Source organism: Corapipo altera, unplaced genomic scaffold, assembly GCF_003945725.1.
Source record: "Corapipo altera isolate COAL_440 unplaced genomic scaffold, ASM394572v1 61411, whole genome shotgun sequence".
Lineage (NCBI taxonomy): Eukaryota > Metazoa > Chordata > Aves > Passeriformes > Pipridae > Corapipo > Corapipo altera.
The window spans coordinates 14,933,170-14,953,165 of NW_020884875.1; the positions used below are offsets into that span (position 1 = coordinate 14,933,170).

The 19,996-nt window shown below is 43.4% G+C and overlaps 1 protein-coding gene across 4 annotated transcripts; it reads left to right on the plus strand.

The window, feature by feature from the left end:
- Nucleotides 1-120: 120 nt before the first annotated feature.
- On the plus strand, nt 121-15,073 carry VLDLR (very low density lipoprotein receptor). 4 transcript variants are annotated; one of them, XM_027634939.1, is made up of 19 exons: nt 121-378; nt 4,468-4,587; nt 5,531-5,653; nt 6,511-6,633; nt 8,006-8,377; nt 8,484-8,606; nt 8,693-8,815; nt 9,233-9,376; nt 9,457-9,582; nt 9,952-10,123; nt 10,413-10,637; nt 10,795-10,913; nt 11,293-11,432; nt 11,550-11,691; nt 12,007-12,153; nt 13,055-13,144; nt 13,533-13,607; nt 13,717-13,886; nt 14,425-15,073. In XM_027634939.1, the coding sequence occupies exons 1-19, from the start codon at nt 153-155 to the stop codon at nt 14,458-14,460; spliced, it is 2,796 nt and encodes a 931-aa protein (XP_027490740.1). In that variant the 5' UTR covers nt 121-152; the 3' UTR covers nt 14,461-15,073. The 4 variants fall into 4 exon arrangements, with proteins under 4 accessions (XP_027490740.1, XP_027490741.1, XP_027490742.1 ...); XM_027634940.1 differs by having other exon boundaries at nt 9,236-9,376; XM_027634941.1 differs by lacking the exon at nt 13,055-13,144.
- The last annotated feature ends 4,923 nt before the right edge of the window (nt 15,074-19,996 follow it).

The window sequence follows — 19,996 nt, forward strand, 5'->3', positions numbered from 1 at the left end:
GCCGCCGCAGGTGCCGCGGAGGAGGAAGCGGGGGCGGGCGGCGCTGCCGAGCCAACCGGCGCCCGGCGCGGCGCCGTGAGTCACCAGCGGCCGCGCAGGGCGGCCGGGCGGCGTTATAAGAGCGCCGCGGGGACACCCCACCCCCTCTGTGCATGTCTCCGGCTGCCGCCTCTCTTCGTCGCCTCTCCGACCGCGGTGCCTGCCTGCCCGCCCGCCCTCTCCCCGTCCTCGGCGCGGCGATGCGGCTGGACTGGCAGCGCGGAGACCCGAGCTCCGCGGCCGACGGCGCCGGGCGCGGCACGGAGCGGCGGGCGGTCCCGCGCTGCTGGGCGCTGCTCCTGCTGCTCGCCGTCGGCTGCCTGTCCGCCGCCGCCGACGGTGAGTCCGGGGCCGAGGCAGCGGGATGGGGCGCGGACCGCCGGGGCAGCTCCAGCCGCCGCCCCCTGCGATGATTTCTTCTCCCGCCACCCTTTCTTTTTCTTTCTCTCCATTATTTTTTCCCCTGTTTTCTCGGGTTGCGTGCCCGCTGCACCGCGGGGAGTGGGGCTCCGTGGAGGGGCGCGGGGCGGGCCCGGGCCCGCGGGTGTGCAGCGGAGCCGCGGCTGCCCCCTCGCCCCTCGTGTCGGGGGAGGCGCCGCCTTCCGCGCCGGGCCCCGGGCGGCGCCGAGCCCCCGTGCCCCGGGCTGCACATCTCCCGGGAGCGACCTGGGGGCCATGGGGGCGCCTAATTTCCTGCTCCGTGCTGAGGGGAGGGTGTGCGTGGTTGGGGGCTACGGCAGAGGTCCGGGCAGGATGGGAGCTCTGCTGTGGAGCGCTTGGGAAGCATGCGGCGATAAGGTGCTGTCAAACTACGGTGCAACTTCGGCTTTGTGTTATCCAGCGGTGTTGGCATGGCTCTAGATCAGGGCCCGGGGTAAAACCACCATGAGGCATCTCCACCTGGTGGCAAGGCTGAGCCCTGCCAGCGCCGAGTCCCTTCTCCCGATGCTGGGCGCTCGCCAGCAGCGCTGCTCGTGGCCTGCTCCAGGGCTGCCTCCCGGCGTAGTAGCTGTTTCCCCTTTGGTGGTGGTCATGCACAGGGGCTACTGATGGTCATTTGAAAATATTTTCCCCTTGAGTGGAAGTAATAATCATTTGGCTGACTCCTTTCTTCCTTTGGGCGCTGGGGTCCAGGCTACTCCCAGGTGGGAGGTGGGCAGTTGATGTCTTCATTGTAATATGGCTCATAAATCTCCTCACTATTGCCCTAAAGTAGGCCTAAGTGACAAATCTTGGCTTTGTTGGCAAAGTATGCTTAGAGGTAGCCGGACCTCATAGTCTTAACTTGCGCAGTAGGACACACACCAGGTCTGTTGGGCAGAGCCCAGCCAGGGCATTGTTGTATCCAGTCCTCATATAAAGAGGAAGAGAAGAAATGTCTGCCCTAGTCGACCCTCAATTCCCAGTTATGGGCTCCCGTGCCCAGTCTACAACAGACATGATTAAACTGCTGGAGTATGAAGGGCCAAGCTGTCTGGCACAGAAACCGCTAGTGCAGTGTGCTTGGAAATGATCATAAGAGGTGATCATAAGAGATCATAAGAGATACCTTCCACTGTGCAACTCTGCTAAGTTAGTGAGACTCTTCTTTCAATTTGGGTCAGTGACCCCATCAGCTCTCTTCTACTACTAGTTACAGTTACCAGGGTCTGGGAAAAGTCTCAGCTAGTTCATGCTCTCACAAGGTTTCCCAATCACTGTTGCAAGCTTTTCTGGGACTTGGTGTCATATGACAGTACACAAGTGTCACATGTTTGAGACTGCCCAGACAAGTAAGCTGACAGCTTGCTTAAGGGGCTGAGACTAACAGTGATAGCAGAGATATGGAGAAAGGTAGTTTAACTTGGGTAGTCGGTGTTACTATGCTTCTTCACCCTGCACTCATTTCTGCTTATGAGCCAACTTCTAGTAAGTAGTTACCTGGGGAACAGTAAAATAATACATGTTAGCAATCACAGGTTCTCTCACAGTGATGTTACTGGTTCTCTACACTTCTTTTTACTAAGCCATATTCTAAGGAGGAGAAAATGTGTGAAGGGCTTCTGGTGTATGAGTAGCACATAAAGAGAAGCTTTGAATTAATGGTTAATTGATGCTGATCTAAAAAACATTGTATCTAGTGACTGAAGCTGCAACTGAGGTATGATTCTGTTGCTTCAAATAGCAGTGGATTAGACTGATAGTGTCATGACTAAATGGTTACCTGACATTGCAAAACTATGCTTGATGAAAGACGGGGACCTGCTACGTCTGGAACCAATCTTCATCTTAACTGGAGCTCATTCCAAGTGGCCTTTAGAGTTTGACAGACATCCTCAGGAGCAGCAGCAGATGCTGACCTTTACCTTTGTACACCTGTGTGGGTGTTAGGTGTTGTCAGTTTTTTTACATGTTTGTGGGCTAACAAAAGTAGTTGCTCTGACATTTCGCTTGGTATCAACTGCAGAAGCAATGATATCTTATTGGAATGGCTTGTTGTAAGTGTAAACTTATAGCTGGTACTCCAAGCTCAGCTGTGGTTTCATTTAGCCTCGGTTGTAGCTTCCCTATAGCATTTGGTCAAAGTGATGTGATGTTTGTAAGTCACAATGTACTAGGCAGTCTTAGCAAGCCTTTTCTGGTGATTCTAGCTTGAAATAGAGTAACTAAGGACTGTGGAGTTATTTTGGGATCCCCTTAGTGGCAGGCTTAGTCTAATATCACTGTATGCTATTTTGGGAAAGGTTGACTGTTCTCACTCTGAAAGCCTGGATGAGAAAGTCTCAACAGTAGCAGCAGTCAGTTGTTGCGTATTTTACATAGTAATACAGTAAAGACTGAAATAATATGTGATCAGAGCTTGCAAGCAGAAGGCTACTTCTGTTAGAGGTTACTGGACAAACAAGGTGATGTCAGGCTTAGAGTGAGCTGCTGGCTGTGGCTTCTACACCTGCTCTAAGCTGGCTGGAGTGTGCCTCCTAGCACAAGGCAAGCTACTTGTTTGACAGCTCATGACCAAATAGCAATAGCTTTACAAAACCATGCTATTAGCGCATTCTGGAGTATTCCCAAATGGAAAAAGAAATGAGAGACAGAAATAGAGAACACAAGAGCTGATGTTCTGATTTTTGACACTCTTTGAATACAGTTCCCATGCAAAAGGTTGTTACGGCTTTACTCTGTCTAACAAGTGGGTTACTGCTTTATTGCACCAGTAAGGCTACTAGAACAAACATTAACAGAACTCAATAAGCTGCTGTTTCAAATTTTTGCTTTGACCATGAATTTACATGGAATATTCAGCAGGTAGAATTGCTCATGTTGTTCTTGCTTGTACTCTGTCCAGGATTTGTGATTGCCTAGTGCCTGATGGGTAGCCAATATGATGTGAAATGTCTCAATAGCTTCCTTCTGTTTGTGCTTTTTGCACATTATACAGAGAAGATGTACAATAGCAGATAATAATCTTCTGAAGTTTGATGCCCTTTGGAATACCAAGACAAAGTACCTTCACTAAATAATGCAGTAAACCAAGAAGGAGCGCAGGTCTTGCATTGTGCTGTAGGCATGTGGAGCCAATACTAATGCATGATCTTACACACTTGCCTGCATGCATTATGTGAAACAGCTCTGGCTTAGCTGCTGAAGAAGCAGGCTACTGCTTTTAGTGACAGTTATGACATGGCTTCAAGGCAAAGTAGGTTCCCTTAAGGGATGGGGTCATACAGTTGTAGAGCTGAAGATACTCTGGAAAATGCACTCTGAGGACCATGCAGAGAGCAGTACCTTTCTCAACTTGTTTATCAGTTGTGAAACAGACTTGATTGCAGAAGGAACTGATAAATTATCCTGCTCTCTTAGCATCACACTTTTTTTAGTGTGTACTAAGGAATGTCTCTGGGAGCCATTGTTTGAGGAGTAACATGAATCGTGAAAACTTATTCAGCTGCAGAGCAGTTATCTACGCTATCTTTACAGACATCTCAGGCATTCTGCTGTAATGTGTTAGCAGCAGGGTATTGAAATGGAAATTCAGCTTGACATTAATCAAATTTAAACCCAGTTTGCTTAAAGTTTGAAGAATTTTGAGAATGCAATGCTAGGTGCTATACAGCGGAAGTTGTGTGCACATATCCATTTGTCTTGCACACTTGACTCTATCTTGAAAAAAAACAAACTTAAGAACAACACCGAGACTGGTTTGTTGCAGTTTGGCAGGTGGACTGTCATAGTGCTTAAGCTCTGCATTTGTACTGTGAAGGAAAGCTTTTGGCTCTGCTTTCGTTATTGAATAAGGGGACTACAAAGATTTGGAGCTCACATCTGGTTTCATGCTGATGTTATGCTGGTTAGTAAGGTGGGTAGGGTAGCTTTTTTATCAGCAGTAGGGGAAAGCAAGGAAGTATTGCTAAAAAGTATCCATGCTTAGGTTCCTTTTTTTCATTGAAGGTGCGAGAGTAAAATGTGAGGAATCCCAATTTGCATGTAGTAATGGACGGTGTATTCCTCAACTATGGAAATGTGATGGTGATGAAGACTGTTCAGATGGCAGTGATGAGAGTGCTTGTGGTAAGTAATCAAAATAATACTTCTATAGTAGTATGTGGTAGTTGAAAGTGGGGTGTTACCAGTGAATGGTTGGAGAGATGCTTATCCTGTCCAGCACTTCAAATAGTTGGAATATAATGAAAACACATTTGTTAGAACAACTGCATGACTATTTTGATGCCTTGTATCCATCCAAGCAGTTGAATTTTCCTGAGTGCTGTCAAACTTGCCTGACATGGGTGACTGAGACAAAGCTTGACCAAAATGCTTTCCTTGTGAGGGTGATAACTGACAAGAACAGAAAAAAAGCCTGTTCTCATTTGTTTCTTGAGTACATAATATAAAATGTTTGCTGTTAGCACTCTGCTATTGGCTATTCCATGGTTAAATGCCCTGTTTTATGTGTGAAAGTGATTCTTTGGAGTCTCCTATAAACACTAAGTCAAGCTTTGGCTGCCAACCCTTGCTTTTAGCAGACACAGAAGCCAAGATGGATGACTAAATGTACTTGGAGATGAGGCAAAACATACTCAATATCCAACTAGTGTAGTTGAACTGCCAGTCTGCTCAAGCAGACCTAAACTATTACCTTTGAGTTACATAGTACCATCCTTCTGTAATGACAAATCAAATGCCTCAGTTATAAACTTGGAGTTCAAAACCTGAATCTTAAGATCAATAGGCCTTACTTTACTTAAGACTGTTCAAAGCAGCAGCTAATGTACCAGGTTATCCTCCCTTAGCAGTAGTGGTCCTTCAGTGCCTGCTTAGTTGAATATAAATGTTTCTCTATGCACAGAATAACTCTAAGAAGTGTTAAACAGCACTGTTATTAGGCTGTCACTAGACATCCAAGAACTAAGGATATTGAATAACTTCTCCAAGGCAAAAAAGCTTATCTCTGTCAGCAACAAACAAGCTGAGCTCTGATCTCTAAACAAGTGGCTGTCTTTCTCCCTTGCAGTGAAGAAGACATGTGCTGAATCTGACTTTGTGTGCCTCAGTGGCCAGTGTGTGCCTAATAGGTGGCAGTGTGATGGGGATCCAGACTGTGAGGATGGGTCTGACGAAAGTCCTGAATTGTGCCGTAAGTTAACCTGGCTTGGTGGTGTAGGCAAGCCTGTGGGGAGTAGCGTTTTAATGTCTTGCCTGCTTGCTGCCTGGTGCTCTCAAAGGAAGGATATACTTGTCTTGGAGAGCACCTTGCTAAGCGCTAGTTTGGCTTTGGCCACATCAACGTCTTGTTGAGACTTTTTACTGCTTAAAACGATGTACCTGTCTTGGTAAGAGAAAGCAAGTACAAGGTTTTACTGAAAGTCAGAAGCAGCAAGCAGAACATGGCAGGCCTGACCACTACTGTGGCTTGTCCACCAAGTGTTCTCCAAGGCAGCTACTTTGCAAGTGCAGTCCTTATGCTGCCAGAGCTAGTGTAGAGACTGAGTGTCTGACACTATGTTGGGAGTGGGAGTAGAAGTGCAGAGGCTTGACTCTGAGATCTTGTGATTAGCAACCCCAGTCTTAATTGTGGTAACTCATCAAGAAATATAGGTCCAGGAAGCGTCATCTCTGTATCAATAGGATCCACACTGAGAAATACTTCAACCCCAAGTCCTACAGCACTGTGGTTACTCCTGGCTACTACTACTTGTTATAGTTCAGGCTTCTATGGTGTTAACTGGTGTGCAATCACAAGATTGCACAAGATACCACTACAAAAATACTCTTATAATACTAATCTATTGGGAGTTGAAAGCATCTTCTTTTACTGAACACTACAAAACAGTGTAACCTTTTCCATGATGAAGCCATCAGCTTTAATGGATGTTGACATCTAAGTAACTGCAACTTTGTCCAGAGCTGAAGTCTTTCAGTCTCAACTTTCAGGACAACTGCTGAAACCCAAGATCAGTAGCTCTTAAATTGAACTTGAACTTTTTTCGATAGATATGAGAACGTGCCGGGTAAATGAAATCAGCTGTGGTCCTCAGTCAACCCAGTGTATCCCAGTGTCCTGGAAATGTGATGGTGAAAAAGACTGTGACAGTGGAGAAGATGAAGAAAATTGTGGTAAGGGAAGAAATGGTGGCTGCATAACTCTATTTGAAATTGACTTGTCTGCAGAGGAGCTAGCTGGGCAGTATACCTGGGAAGATAAATTTTTCAGAGTATCAATATCTCTCCTACATTCATCTTCTATTGCAGCCACTTAAAAAAAGGAAACTTTTTCTAACACTCCTCTATCCTGCTAAGTTAAAAGCTATACTAATACAAGCTATTCAACATCTGTCTTTCTTCTCTGGCTAATTTTAGCCCTAGCCATAGGCTTAGTCACATGGCAGGCCAAACATCAGAACTTGTTCTCTGGAGAGTTTCTGAACAAGTAACTCTAGTTGCTGCTTACATTAACAACTGTCTCCTAAAAGTGTAGTAGTGACTTTTAGCCAAGGGCACAACTGATCTGCTTTATAGCCCTATCCTGAAGTATTCTGTGAAGCTGGATTTCAGATGTCCGTGGGGAGGGGGGAACCAACTTCAGGCTGGTACACAAGTAGAGCTGCCACTGGCAGCATTGAGTACAGCGTTCCTGGCTTATTCCAATGAATCTGCATGCACAGGAGTTGTCTGAGGTGTCCTGATACAGGACCAAACCAAAGCAACAGGACTGGCTTCCAGCAGAACCCATCTTACTTACCTGGATGGCTTAATAAGACACAGATCTCCAGACTTTTTTGCTATGTCTCTGTGGAGTTGCTGCCTTACTCATCAAACAAGTGCCTTAATCTGACAAGTAAATCTACAGACAGTGTTTGTAATTTATTTGATAAAACTATCAGCCTAGGCATAACGAGTTGCTAGCTACACCGCTATTAGAACAGCATAATTTGAACTGGCATAAGTTATGTGGATGTGCTTAACAACAGAATCAACTGGTACAAGATCTTGATCTGTTATCTCTGCTGGTCCAGGCAAATGAGCCACTGCTGTTCCGGGGACCAGCACAAAACACTTCAGTTTCAAACTGCAGTACATGCTGACCATCTTAGCCTTTATTACTCTAGATTACCTTAATCTTAGTCTTTATTGCTCTAGATTTATCAATTCTCTCACCTCTCTCTGTTTCACGGGGTTAGAGCCTGTTTTCTGAAAGGCTGAAAATGTGAAGCGCAGGACAGCCTAGCTACTTCAGAAGGTCATTTTCACTCAGTAGTTCAAACCTGATGCCTATCACTCATAATGTCTAGTAGCAAGGTGGATAGTCTATGGGACCCAAATGTCCTCTAAATGGTCAGTTAGGCTTTCCTAGAGCCTTATACAGGATGCTGATCTTCTGTCAGCTAACAGCTGCAGCTGATGAAAAACCTGCCAAGCAAAACACCTTCATAAAAAAGTCAGCCTTCTTGTGATAATCTGCTAATCTCTCTTACTCCTGTTACCCCAGGCAATGTGACTTGTAGTCCGGCAGAGTTCACATGCAGCAGTGGGCAATGTATTTCCAAGAGCTTTGTCTGCAATGGTCAAGATGACTGCAGTGATGGCAGTGATGAACTGGAGTGTGCACCTCCTACCTGTGGAGTTCACGAGTTCCAGTGCAAGAGTTCCACTTGCATCCCCAGCAGCTGGGTGTGTGATGATGATGCTGACTGCCCTGACCACTCAGATGAATCTCTACAGCAATGTGGCCGCCAGCCTGCACCTCCTGTGAAGTGCTCTGCCAGTGAGGTGCAATGTGGCTCAGGTGAATGTATCCACAAAAAGTGGCGCTGTGATGGAGATCCTGACTGCAAGGATGGAAGTGATGAAGTCAACTGCCGTAAGTTAACTTGGTCTTTCACCAGGAGGTACTGCTTGGCTTCTGTTTTATTTTCTTTCCTTCAGTAAACCTAAGAAGTAAAAGTCTGTAATGGCTGTGTCCTCAGCTTCTCGGACCTGCAGACCAGACCAGTTTAGATGTGAAGATGGGAACTGCATCCATGGGAGTAGGCAGTGCAATGGTGTGAGAGACTGTCTGGATGGCACTGATGAAGCAAATTGTAACAATGGTAAGTGTGGAAGTAAGCAACAATAAAATCTTTGCAGAATATCTATTGAAGCTGGTAGTCACCCCTCACAATCTTCATTATCTCAGTTATTCAGTGCTCCGGACCTGGCAAATTCAAGTGCAGAAGTGGAGAATGCATAGATATCAATAAAGTGTGTAACCAGCAGAGAGACTGCAAGGACTGGAGTGATGAGCCCCTAAAGGAGTGTAGTAAGTGAATAAGCTCATTATGCAATGGTGACTACTGAATATACTTTGAGCAGTCAGATGTGAGTCTGGAATGCCTGTCTGCACTTCTTGTTGGCAAACACTGAGACCAAGACCAATGTATTTAATATGCTAGTTTTATCCCAGCTAAACTGGGATGACTTCTCTGTGGCCAGAAGGCACTTGAATGCATTAGAATGCTCCTAGAAACTTCTAGGAGCCTCAATCTTTGCTGCTGCCTGCTTGTAACACAGATAAAGGTGCTGACAGCAAACATGAATTTGAAGAGAGTGTCTTGCATGTGACTTCAGGTGCCAGAATGGTTAATCAGATGTGGCGGGCATCGTTAGAAGAGGGATCAGTACCTGATAAAGGTCTCCATGACTAAGACTATAAGACTAAATATGCGTGCTTTCTCAGAAGGGGCCGATTCCTCTCTTCCAAACATAAATGAATGTCTGGTGAACAATGGAGGATGCTCTCATATCTGCAGAGATCTCGTTATTGGCTATGAATGTGACTGTCCAGCTGGGTTTGAGCTTCTAGACAGAAGAACCTGTGGAGGCAAGTATCTAGTAGTTTAATGTGGACCCTACTAGTGGTATTGGAGGTGAGAATAAATTAAATTGTTGTTGTTTTTACAGATATCGATGAATGCCAGAACCCTGGTATCTGTAGTCAAATCTGTATCAACCTGAAAGGGGGCTACAAATGTGAATGTAGCCGCGGCTATCAGATGGATCTTGCTACTGGGGTGTGCAAGGCAGTGGGTAAGTATTGGCATAAGACTTCTATATCCCCGCTTTAAAATGAGCTAGCAAGTGATCCACTGTTTATGCTACTGTGCTTTTGAGACTAGTCATGCTATTGCCAATGTAACTTGTACTGATCTGAACACTACTCACACTTTGAATGATGCCATGATACCGTGCGTAAAGCTGCCTGACATAAATGGGTTGTGTCTGCTCCCTGGGCAGGAGGACCCTTGTGGAGAGAGGTATGGTACAGCCAAGACCTCTATCAGCATCTGGCTAGAAAGTGTGGCAAATATTAAATATGATGTCTTAAAACTTCTCGTAAAAGAACAGTATGTGACTGCATATCTAAAAGTATAGATCACACTTACACTCTTTTTACAGGGAAAGAACCATGTCTAATTTTCACCAACCGCCGGGATATCAGGAAGATTGGCCTTGAGAGGAAAGAGTACATTCAGCTGGTAGAGCAGCTAAGAAACTCTGTAGCTCTAGATGCTGATATTGCTGAGCAAAAGCTTTACTGGGCTGACTTCAGCCAAAAAGCAATCTTCAGGTAAATGGACTCAGCTTCTGAACCTAGTGTGCTTCCCTAAACCATCCTTTTACCCAGGATATTTCTCTAGTCTCTGGTAATGAGAACAAGATTCCTGATTTCCTAATGACAGAGTACTAGCATTGTGCATGCCTGTTGCACTTATTAGTAACAGCTCCTACAATTGTACAGAAGGCCTGCTGTGGGAAGTCCCACATGTATTTTCTGCATTGACTGCCTGAGATTTGTGTGCAGGATTTGCTGAGGTGTGCCAAGGAGTGTTGAAAGCAAGTAACTTCTTGTCTTCCAGTGCCTCTATTGATACCCGTGTTAAGGTTGGAACCCGCATCAGAATACTGGACAACATACACAGCCCTGCAGGAATTGCTGTTGACTGGGTTTATAAGAACATCTACTGGTCTGACTCAACTGCAAAGACCATTTCAGTAGCTAGCCTGGATGGCACAAAAAGAAAGGTTTTGTTTCTCTCTGAGCTGAGAGAGCCAGCTTCTATTGCTGTAGATCCTATTTCTGGGTGAGTATTTGTCCTGGTTCTTTTAAAAGAGTGGACCTACCAGCTACTTCATGTTCTGATAACTGACTTAGGTAGCCTTTGTTAGTTATTGGTCATAATAAAGAGTGATACTACACAGTACTATAGTGCATCATACAACATAAATTCTGCTTCACAGCTTTATGTACTGGTCAGACTGGGGTGAGCCAGCAAAAATTGAAAAAGCAGGAATGAATGGATTTGACAGACAGCAGCTTGTGACAACAGAAATCCAATGGCCTAATGGAATTGCTCTAGGTATGTTGAACTTGTCTCTGTGCCAGAGGTATTCTGGAGCTTTAGGAATTTTTTTGCTACAAAAGCCAAGGTCATCCTTCAGAGAACTGTTTTCAGCTTCTGAGAAAGGGAAGTTTCTACTTGCCTGGAGATGCTGCAACAGGCACAGACAGCACTTCTCAGATACTGAAACAGTAACTTTCCTTACACTGCTCTATATTATAGTTGAGGCACAGGCCGCTTAGGCATCACTGCAGCAGCTCTCTGCATTCTGGAATGGTAAGAAATTAGGACAACACTGCAACTATTCTTAAACCTTTGGGTGTTCCAATTCTTGCAGGAGGCCTTGGAGGTTTTCTCCATGTAGACAGTAAATATGTTTGGTGTTTTACCCTCCTAGATCTTGTAAAAAGCCGCCTGTATTGGCTTGATTCTAAACTACATATGCTGTCAAGTGTGGACTTGAATGGCCAGGACCGTAGAATTGTGCTGAAGTCACATATGTTCCTTCCTCATCCTCTTGCTCTAACAATATTTGAGGTAAGAATGACTTCCTATGCTCGCTGTCAAAGATGGTTTTCTTGCTAGTGTGTGGCAGGCAGTGATGGGACTGACAGCACCATGGAGGTAATGGGATGCAATGACGTTGTCTTCTAGGACCGTGTGTACTGGATTGATGGAGAAAACGAGGCAGTCTATGGTGCCAACAAATTTACTGGATCTGACTTGGTTACCCTAGTGAATAACCTCAACGATGCACAGGACATCATTGTGTATCATGAACTTGTTCAGCCCTCAGGTAACTTCAATACAGTTTGTAGTTATGTCAGTGTATACTTGTAAGAAGCTTCCCCTGTTTGGGTGGTGGCAAATGGTATCCCTTTGTTGTATAGCTGTCCACTTCTACTTGTGCTTGGAGCTTCTAACATGGGCACCCCCACTGGGACTGAGAAAAGGTCTAGTTGCAATTGCTCTTTCTTAGGCAGAGCAGGTATAAATCTATAACCTGCAGAGACAAGTAACTCTATTAGAACAATTACTGAGCAAATAATTATGCTATACACATGGAGCATGGAGCATGAAGGCTCACTCCTGTTAATTGCTGTACCAACAGGCAGGAACTGGTGTGAAGAGAACGTGATGAATGGAGGCTGTAGCTACCTGTGCCTGCCTGCTCCTCAGATAAATGAACGTTCTCCAAAGTACACCTGTGCTTGTCCTGTTGGATACTTCTTGCAAGAGGATGGTCGGAGATGTACAGGTATTGTAACACAGCTGAAATCTTTACCAGGATGGATGGGGAAGGACTAGGGGAGTACTGGACCTGTAACTGGAAAATATGGGAGTGAATCTCATCTAAGTAATATTGGAGAGGAAAGGTTTCTAACATGATTAATACTACCCTCAGAAGTCTGCAGATGCTGTTCAAAGTCCATGCTTGGCTTCTGCATCATCATCATCATTTGCAACAAGACCTTGGACCTCCATGGCTTTCTGCAGACAGCAAGCACCTGCACAAACATACTCAGCCCCTTAACCATGGGGTATAAACTAACATGGATCTGCATATAGATAACACAGTGTTGAAAAGTTGATCAGCAACTGTTGCTATCCAAGGAAGTTTGTACCTCCTTTTGTGGTGCAAATCAACATGCTGCTGCTCTTATGGTCAGCACTGACTATACAGCAGGATGTTTGTTCAGTGGAGTGGAACTAGAAACTCCAAGGTGCCACTGTACTGTATTGCATGTTGATTCTGACTGCCACGGTCAGAGTGCTGAATGGGAGGATATTGGCCTCAGCTGGCTGATCTAAAGGGTTGCTGTGGGTATCAAAGGCTGTACCTAATCAATGAACTTGTGGAACTAAAACCTCACTCAGAAAACCTTATGTGAGGGATGGGAGGGCTTACTATTGTTGTGTCTCTAAATACCCATAATTCATGCCTGATTAACAGTCTGGCCTTGTTCTTGGAACTATTTTTCACCAAAAACCCTCTGCTGAGGGTGTGAAAGTGAAATAAACTAATGTCAGTGTTCCCAATAAAGCTAACAAAAGCTGCATGATCATTTCTGCCATCTGCTAAACATTCACTACCATGGCTCTCATAGCAAAGCCATTGCAGAACTTCAGGATTAACTGGGTTCTTGATCTATAATTAGTTTCAGGTACTGGAACAACTCTGGCTTACACTGAGGCTAAAGATACCAGCACAACAGAAAAATCTCCAACTGTTGGACTAGTTCCTGGAGGTACTGGTCCCAATAACTCACACTGCTAAACATTAGAGAAATTAAAGCAAACTGACCCATTAGCCTACTTGGAAGTTTTCTCCTTTGCATGCAAGTAGAGAACACAGGCCAGATCATGTGTGTAGTACAACAGCTGGAGCATGTGTTAAATAGAATTAGTTCACTTATGACAGTGTGGAACCTATAGGTTCCATGAAATCCCAGGAGCGCTCAGAGAAGGCAAGCAATAAAAACAGCTTCCTGCTAATACAGGATGAAGCCTGTTAGGCTCTTCTAGTGGTGTATTACTGAGAAGTTAATACAATAGCAGCTTCTGGGCTTGGGAAGAGCATATGACAATCTGCCAGCCTGTGAGTAAGCATGTTCACTACTTCAAATTCTCGTGCAGGGTTCAACACTAGCAGTACATCTGAAGTAACTGCACCTGGAAGAACATCAGCAGCTTGGATCATTCTTCCTGTTGGTGAGTACAGCATTCACTAGCCTTTTGGACCCCATGTGGTGGGACAAGCCAATCTTAGTCAAGAGCTTGACCTGACCCTACTCCATGTTTGCAATCTGTCTCCCCAAAGTATTGCTGGTGATGGCTGCAGCAGCTGGCTACTTCATGTGGCGCAACTGGCAGCACAAGAACATGAAAAGCATGAATTTTGATAATCCAGTGTACCTGAAAACTACAGAAGAGGACCTCACAATTGATATTGGAAGACACAGTGGTTCAGTAGGACACACCTACCCTGCAGTAAGTAAACCTATTAAAGTGTCAGAGACTCCACATTAATACTTGGAGTAGACAGGCTGCCAAATGATATTTGACTTGAGTTTAGGAGAGGTGTCTGTGTCTCAAAGCTGCTGGCTGCAGTCAGACCACTGGGCTGAGTCAGCTGAGAACTTGTCCCTTTAATCAAGGTTAAAGTTGTAGTAGTTAACTGGTGTCTTACACCTGGGATGGAGTAATCTGTGCTGAATGTGGTGGGAAATGGTATGCCTTTGCTGTATAGCTGCCCACTTCTACTTGTGCTTGGAGCTTCTAACATAGGTACCCCCACTAGGATCGAGAAAAGGTCTAGTTGAAATTGCTCTTTCTTAGGCAGAGCGGGTATAAATCTATAACCTGCAGAGACAAGTATTAGAACAATTACTGAGCAAATAATACATGGAGCATGAAGGCTCACTCCTGTTAATTGCTGTACCATAGGCCGCAGAATTAGCTATGATATGTGGAGTTTTCTGTCTTTTGTTAGTACAGTTATAGCTAACTTGTACTTACTTTGTTGCAGATATCGGTTGTAAGCACAGATGATGATATGGCCTGAGTGCTGATTAGCAATCACTTCCAGTTTACTTGTGTCTTACACTCCTTGGGGATAGTAACCAGGTTTGTGGCTGAAGGACTTCCTCCATTCTTGGAAGAAAGAAGATACTTTCTGTATTTATGGAACAGTTATGTAAATAGCTATTTTATACAGCTTAACAACAATCTCTGTAAATACATGTCCACAACAATTCAGCTGTTACTGGTTACGTTTTTATCAGTAACCCTTGGTTGGTTAGTCAGTAACACCACTGACCAAATATAAAGCACTTTCCATAGAAAGCCATATTCCAGCCACAACTTGTAACACCTGTACATATGTGTATAGGCCACTTGTAAATAATTATTGGAAAATCACTAGCAAGCACTTTGAAATACTTCAGATGTAAATTATTGTACACTGTCTTTTTCAATGATTGGGGCAATGGCAATAGGAAAAAACGGGTTACTATGATTGCCAAAAATTTGTAAACATAAGTAATTTTGTATGTATGATTGTTTCAGTCTTGTCTGTTACCTCTTAGAGGATTACAAGAATGAATGATCTTTAAGAAACCACTGTAAAACCTAAGTGCAGAGGAGGGGATAAAAATAAAAAACATTAAGCAGTTAAAGTGTTGTTCTCTGTTATTATGTTAGCAGTGAAAATAGAGTATCTCCTAAGTTGAAACCTTTAGTAGGCTACACTACTACTGCTAGCCAGATAATGAAGTATTTCTTCAGTTACTTCAGCAGTACTCCAGGCAGGTAATACACTATCGACTTCCCAGAGGTTTGTTCTTGAGCCTGCAGAGTACTGGACAGAGGGGGTCTCCTATCATAGAAATCCAGCTGGATTCCTAAGTTAGAATTGACACTGGCTAAAAATACTGAACTACTATTGCAAGCTCTTAGGAGGCAACACTGATAGGCATGATGGGTGGAGACAGATCAAAACATTGTCTGCCATGCAAGTATAAGGTAAATATATGGTCCTTCCTTACAAAGCATGTTATGCATAACCTCACAGTGGTGTCAAGCTGTTAACAGTTACATCTTATGGCCAGTGGAAGTTGGGTCGTGGTAGTTGCTGCACTTGTGCACAGGAACGTGAGTTGTGACTTGGCAGCTATTGTGGCAGCCTGCTCCTGGAGGTTCAGTGCTGAAGAGCCCCCATTGCTGCATGTGTAATGACTGAAGTCCCCTGTAATGCACGATAATGAGCCAGTTGTCCCCTTCTCTGTGGGAACTCAGTTCATTGCAATGGCCATAAGATAGCAATCACTTGAAATGCTGGAGCCTCTTGGGTGACTGTAGGAGTGAAAAATAAATTGTACAACTTTGTACAACACCCAATTGTTTTGGGTGTGGGAAGATAATACTCATCTCTGATAACTATTTAGTACTATACTACTTGAGTGCTAATTCTAGTAGCACCAGGTATGCTCCTTCTCCACTATACATGTGTAGCTCATTCCTGCAATAGAGGAGTATTAAGACTGAATTAACTTGCAGCTTCTGTGGTTTTCAGGCATTTTGCTCTGTGATCAAGTTTGGAATAAAAAAGATTAAGCTTTTGATCTTTATGGCAAAACTACTTGGTAATCTCCAACTGAATAAAAGGTAGATTCCCTAGCTGTTAGTTGTTTCCTTAATGATAAACTACTTTCGTGGGATAAAATCATGGTTTCTTCCCTAACACTCAGAATCTTGGCCAGGAATTGCCACCCCATAACTGTTGTAGTATGAGGTGCTACTTCACTGTTGCTAATCCTTCCCCCTTCAAGGTAACAAAAAAGTACTTAAGATGGGATGCAGGTTCAAGGCTAACACATAGTTTGGAAGAAGCAAAATCTCTTGGCTATTCTTTTGTTAAATGACTCTCAAGCAATCCTGTGTCTACAATGGTAGCAGTCAAAATCATCAACTCAGGACATGGATCAGTTCCAGGTCTTGGTTCTAATGCCTTTTCTCATTGCAGCTACAGCTGGGGTCTGTTCTCTTAATGGTCTTCTGTTACTGTGGACTCGTTTATTGACAGATGAGGCCAGCTGCCTACTTGTGCAGATTTAAAGTAAGTTGTTTCTAGCAAGCTCGCAACTCCTTGGGGAATTGAAGCTTCTGCCAGCTATCCCTAGCAGCTCTTGACTGCAGACATTTTCAGTGTCTGGACTGCATGTGGACTGAAATATCTTGCAAAGATTAGAATGTAAGGGGGCCTCTAAAGTTTCTGGACAGCAATACCGTATCTATTTTGCCAAGTACTTTTTGGAATAAAGCGCCTTTCACATCAGCCTTATATGTAAAGGATCATTAGTTATGCGGTCGAATTCAACTGTTTCAGTAAACTATCTAACTCAGGATACTAAGAAGTATTCGTGTTCAAATGTGACAAACCAGAAAACATAATTCTTAGTCAGATGGTTGATTATAAGTTCACATGGCAACTAATTACAGGCAAATTCCTCTGCCTTTCTGGTCTTTGTACAGAAGAACAGCTCTACTTTTTTGCTGAACTTCATTGGTGTTACCAGTATCGTACCAAATGGCATAAGGAGTAGACTGGTAAGATGAAGATACTTCTTCCTGAGGTTAACATTCAGTTGAAGTAGCAAGTTAAATCTGTTTTATGAACCTGAGGTGGTTCTTACAAAAACTGTGGGCTCTAGGAATTTGTTGTCTAACTTTAATGAGCTGAATAAAGTTGTCAGAATCATGCCTTGACATACAAAAGTAGTTCCTGTAGTCTAGAGGAAACTTACTGCTTTACCAGATAAAAGTTCTATGCCTTCAAATAGCAGGAGGGAGGAGTGGGGAATATCAGACAGTAGCAGATGATATAAGATGGCCTGTACTTACTTGCAGATATAGTTGAGTTCTTCGTCTTGCTAGGGTTTAGTCTCCCCTGCCCCTCTTCATTTTTGTGTTATGAAATAATTGTTTACATCCACAGTAGGCTTGGAGAGTAGTCAGGGATTCCTTCTGTAAAAACAGATCCAACTTACATTGACAAACGCCTTACTCTCTTTGAACAGTTTTTCTCCCCGGCCATCTGCAAGGGCACTTGTTTTATTGGTTGTCATATGACTCTTCTGGCATCTAATGCAGGTGGTGTATCTGTACTGAGCACTCCTGCAGCAGCAGCCTGTGGCTGTGCTGGTGTCCACTAAATGAATTCGCAAAGATCATCCCTGTGTCAGCTCCTTGCTGCAATCCTGTGGGCTCACAGAGCAATGGGACATTAATAACCTGTTTGGTTGAGTTTCACTGTTAAGTTGACTTTATATTCCTCCCAAAGTACTTTCTGCTAATAGATACAAAAATATGGCTTTATTTGGTTATTGAGGTAGTATTCAAAGTAATGGTATAAATTCTGATTCCCAGATGAATGCATAAGCCCTCTGGTTCTAAATACTGCTTATTTCTGTTCAGTGTCTGCTAGCCAGTGTGGATTTGAAACTGACTCTTTCTTTCCCTTACAAATATGCAAATTTCTCTTAATACACTCCCTCTGCTCCCACATTCTTTTCTGCCTTCTGTTTGATCTGCCTTGGAGCAATAATGTAAAATATTTACAGTGCTGTAAAAACAGAGGGAAATTAACATAAAGGGAATTGATGTTGCTCATGTGATTCACTTCTTCCCCTTCTGCACCTCATTCCCCTACAGATAGCTGCTGTGTGCCTTTTCCCCACCCAGCTTGTATTTGCCTACATTTATAATGAACACAACTTTTTTCCAATCAGATCCTTGCTGAAACAGTGAAGATCCATTTATCTATTTTTATGTAGGTGTTGAATCACGATAGATTATGGAAAAAGTTCAGAACAAAGACTCAGGCTCGAAGAAATAGTGTGGGACTCTTCAGATAAAGAAAAAAAGCATACAGCTACAGAAGCATTCTTCACTTCATAGCCTTGGATGTAAGTGGAGGCCTGCTAATACTTTCTGTAGCTATGCCACAGCATGCCTGTGAAGAAATATGTTCCTATTCCGTCTCTGAGCTGCCTCACAGCAATGGTTGGTATTGTCACCTTCCAGAAGAAGGTGTTTGAAGAGGTTTGTCTGCTCTGTTGAAGTGCAAAAGCCAACTTAATACATTCCTGACTTTCTGGTTTTCACTTTTTGTTTCCTGAAAAAGCTTCAAACTCTTCCCGTATCAAATCAAAAAGTCTTCAGAGCAGGGGAGGGACAAAGAGGCAGTGCAATTAAATTAGGCTGCTGAGTATCCAGGCTGTTGAACATCTAAAATAGAGACTGCTTGTGGAAAGAATGATGGATGGCCTTAATTCTTCTGTGCACAGCCCTGGTCAGGACTCTTGCACACCTCTGTCAAGCAGTGGCAAATGCTTCATATCATACATGAAAAAAAATCACAACAACCTGAACAGGCTACTGACGGCTAACTTAACCAACACACTCTTTGGTCTATAATGAATTGCCTGAACATAGGAAACACTAACCACTAAATCAAGACAAATGGCTCAGAAAACCACATTAAGTAGTTGAAATATTTTTTTACTGTGGAGATGTCCTCTGTACAAAAACTAGACAGATTTTAGGTAATTTTTTTCTTCCTCCTCAAGCTCTCTTAGAGTCAAACTTCAAAATATATGGAGATGTTTTATTGTACTGTCAGTGTGTAGATTCAAAGTTGGATAGCAACTTGAAAAGATTAACTTAACATTCCTTTAAGTGGAAAGTATTGTTGAAAGGTCTCTTGGAAAGGCTGATCACTGAATACAGTCAACACCATAACAAGCTAGAAGCAGTGCTGCCTACTCTAACATCCCTTTGGAGGATGTGTGCAACTGAGAAGTGGTGGGTTTGTTTGGACAGCTTATTCCTTTTTTTGGCCCTTAAATATATGAACTCATCTGTGCATTTCAATTAGACTTCCAAGAAAGTTAGATTGTGATTTGTTAATTCCACAGGGTATTGTGACTCCTACTGTCTAGGTGACAAATACTGTGAGTTTCTAATTTTTCAGCTTGTGTCTCTAGTGGTGAAAGAAGTTCACTCCGTGAACTTTGTACAAATAATGACACTTAATAAAGCCTTAGTACTAAATTCAAGTTACATGTGAAATATTGATGCAGGAACAACTTGGTCATTCTGGTTTTACAAGAATAAACATTGGTTATTCTTTAATTAGACAACATTCAACCCACTGCCTCCTCTCTGCTAACTTTTTTTGGTCAATAAATAGGTCAAAGTAATTGAGGGAGGGGGAGGCGAGTAGGATGGTGTCCATAGAATTTAACTTTAAGTTATTGGTCGTGATCCATGCACATTATCAAGTTCCTGGTATCAGGTAAAAATTGGCATTTTTGTAATTGTAATACACCTATGTCTTTTCTCAGAAACAGAGTTTGAGCAACTGCTTGGATGAAAGTGGTTATCTGACAGATCATAACATATAGAAAGTACTAGCTCTTCTTAGCCCTTTGTCTTTTTGGCAGCCTCCACAGCTGGTTTAATATATGTAAGTGAATGCAGAGAAAGGAAATTGTAAAATTGCTTATTTACAGAGAGCATAATTCAAATTGTGTCATGAG

Excerpts from the sequence above, each read along its gene's own strand:
- VLDLR (XM_027634939.1), top strand. The coding sequence starts at position 153 with ATGTCTCCGGCTGCCGCCTCTCTTCGTCGCCTCTCCGACCGCGGTGCC. Across the intron at positions 8,607-8,692 it reads TGAAGCAAATTGTAACAATG|TTATTCAGTGCTCCGGACCT; the intron begins GTAAGTGTGGAA and ends TCATTATCTCAG. Across the intron at positions 12,154-13,054 it reads GGATGGTCGGAGATGTACAG|TTTCAGGTACTGGAACAACT; the intron begins GTATTGTAACAC and ends ATCTATAATTAG.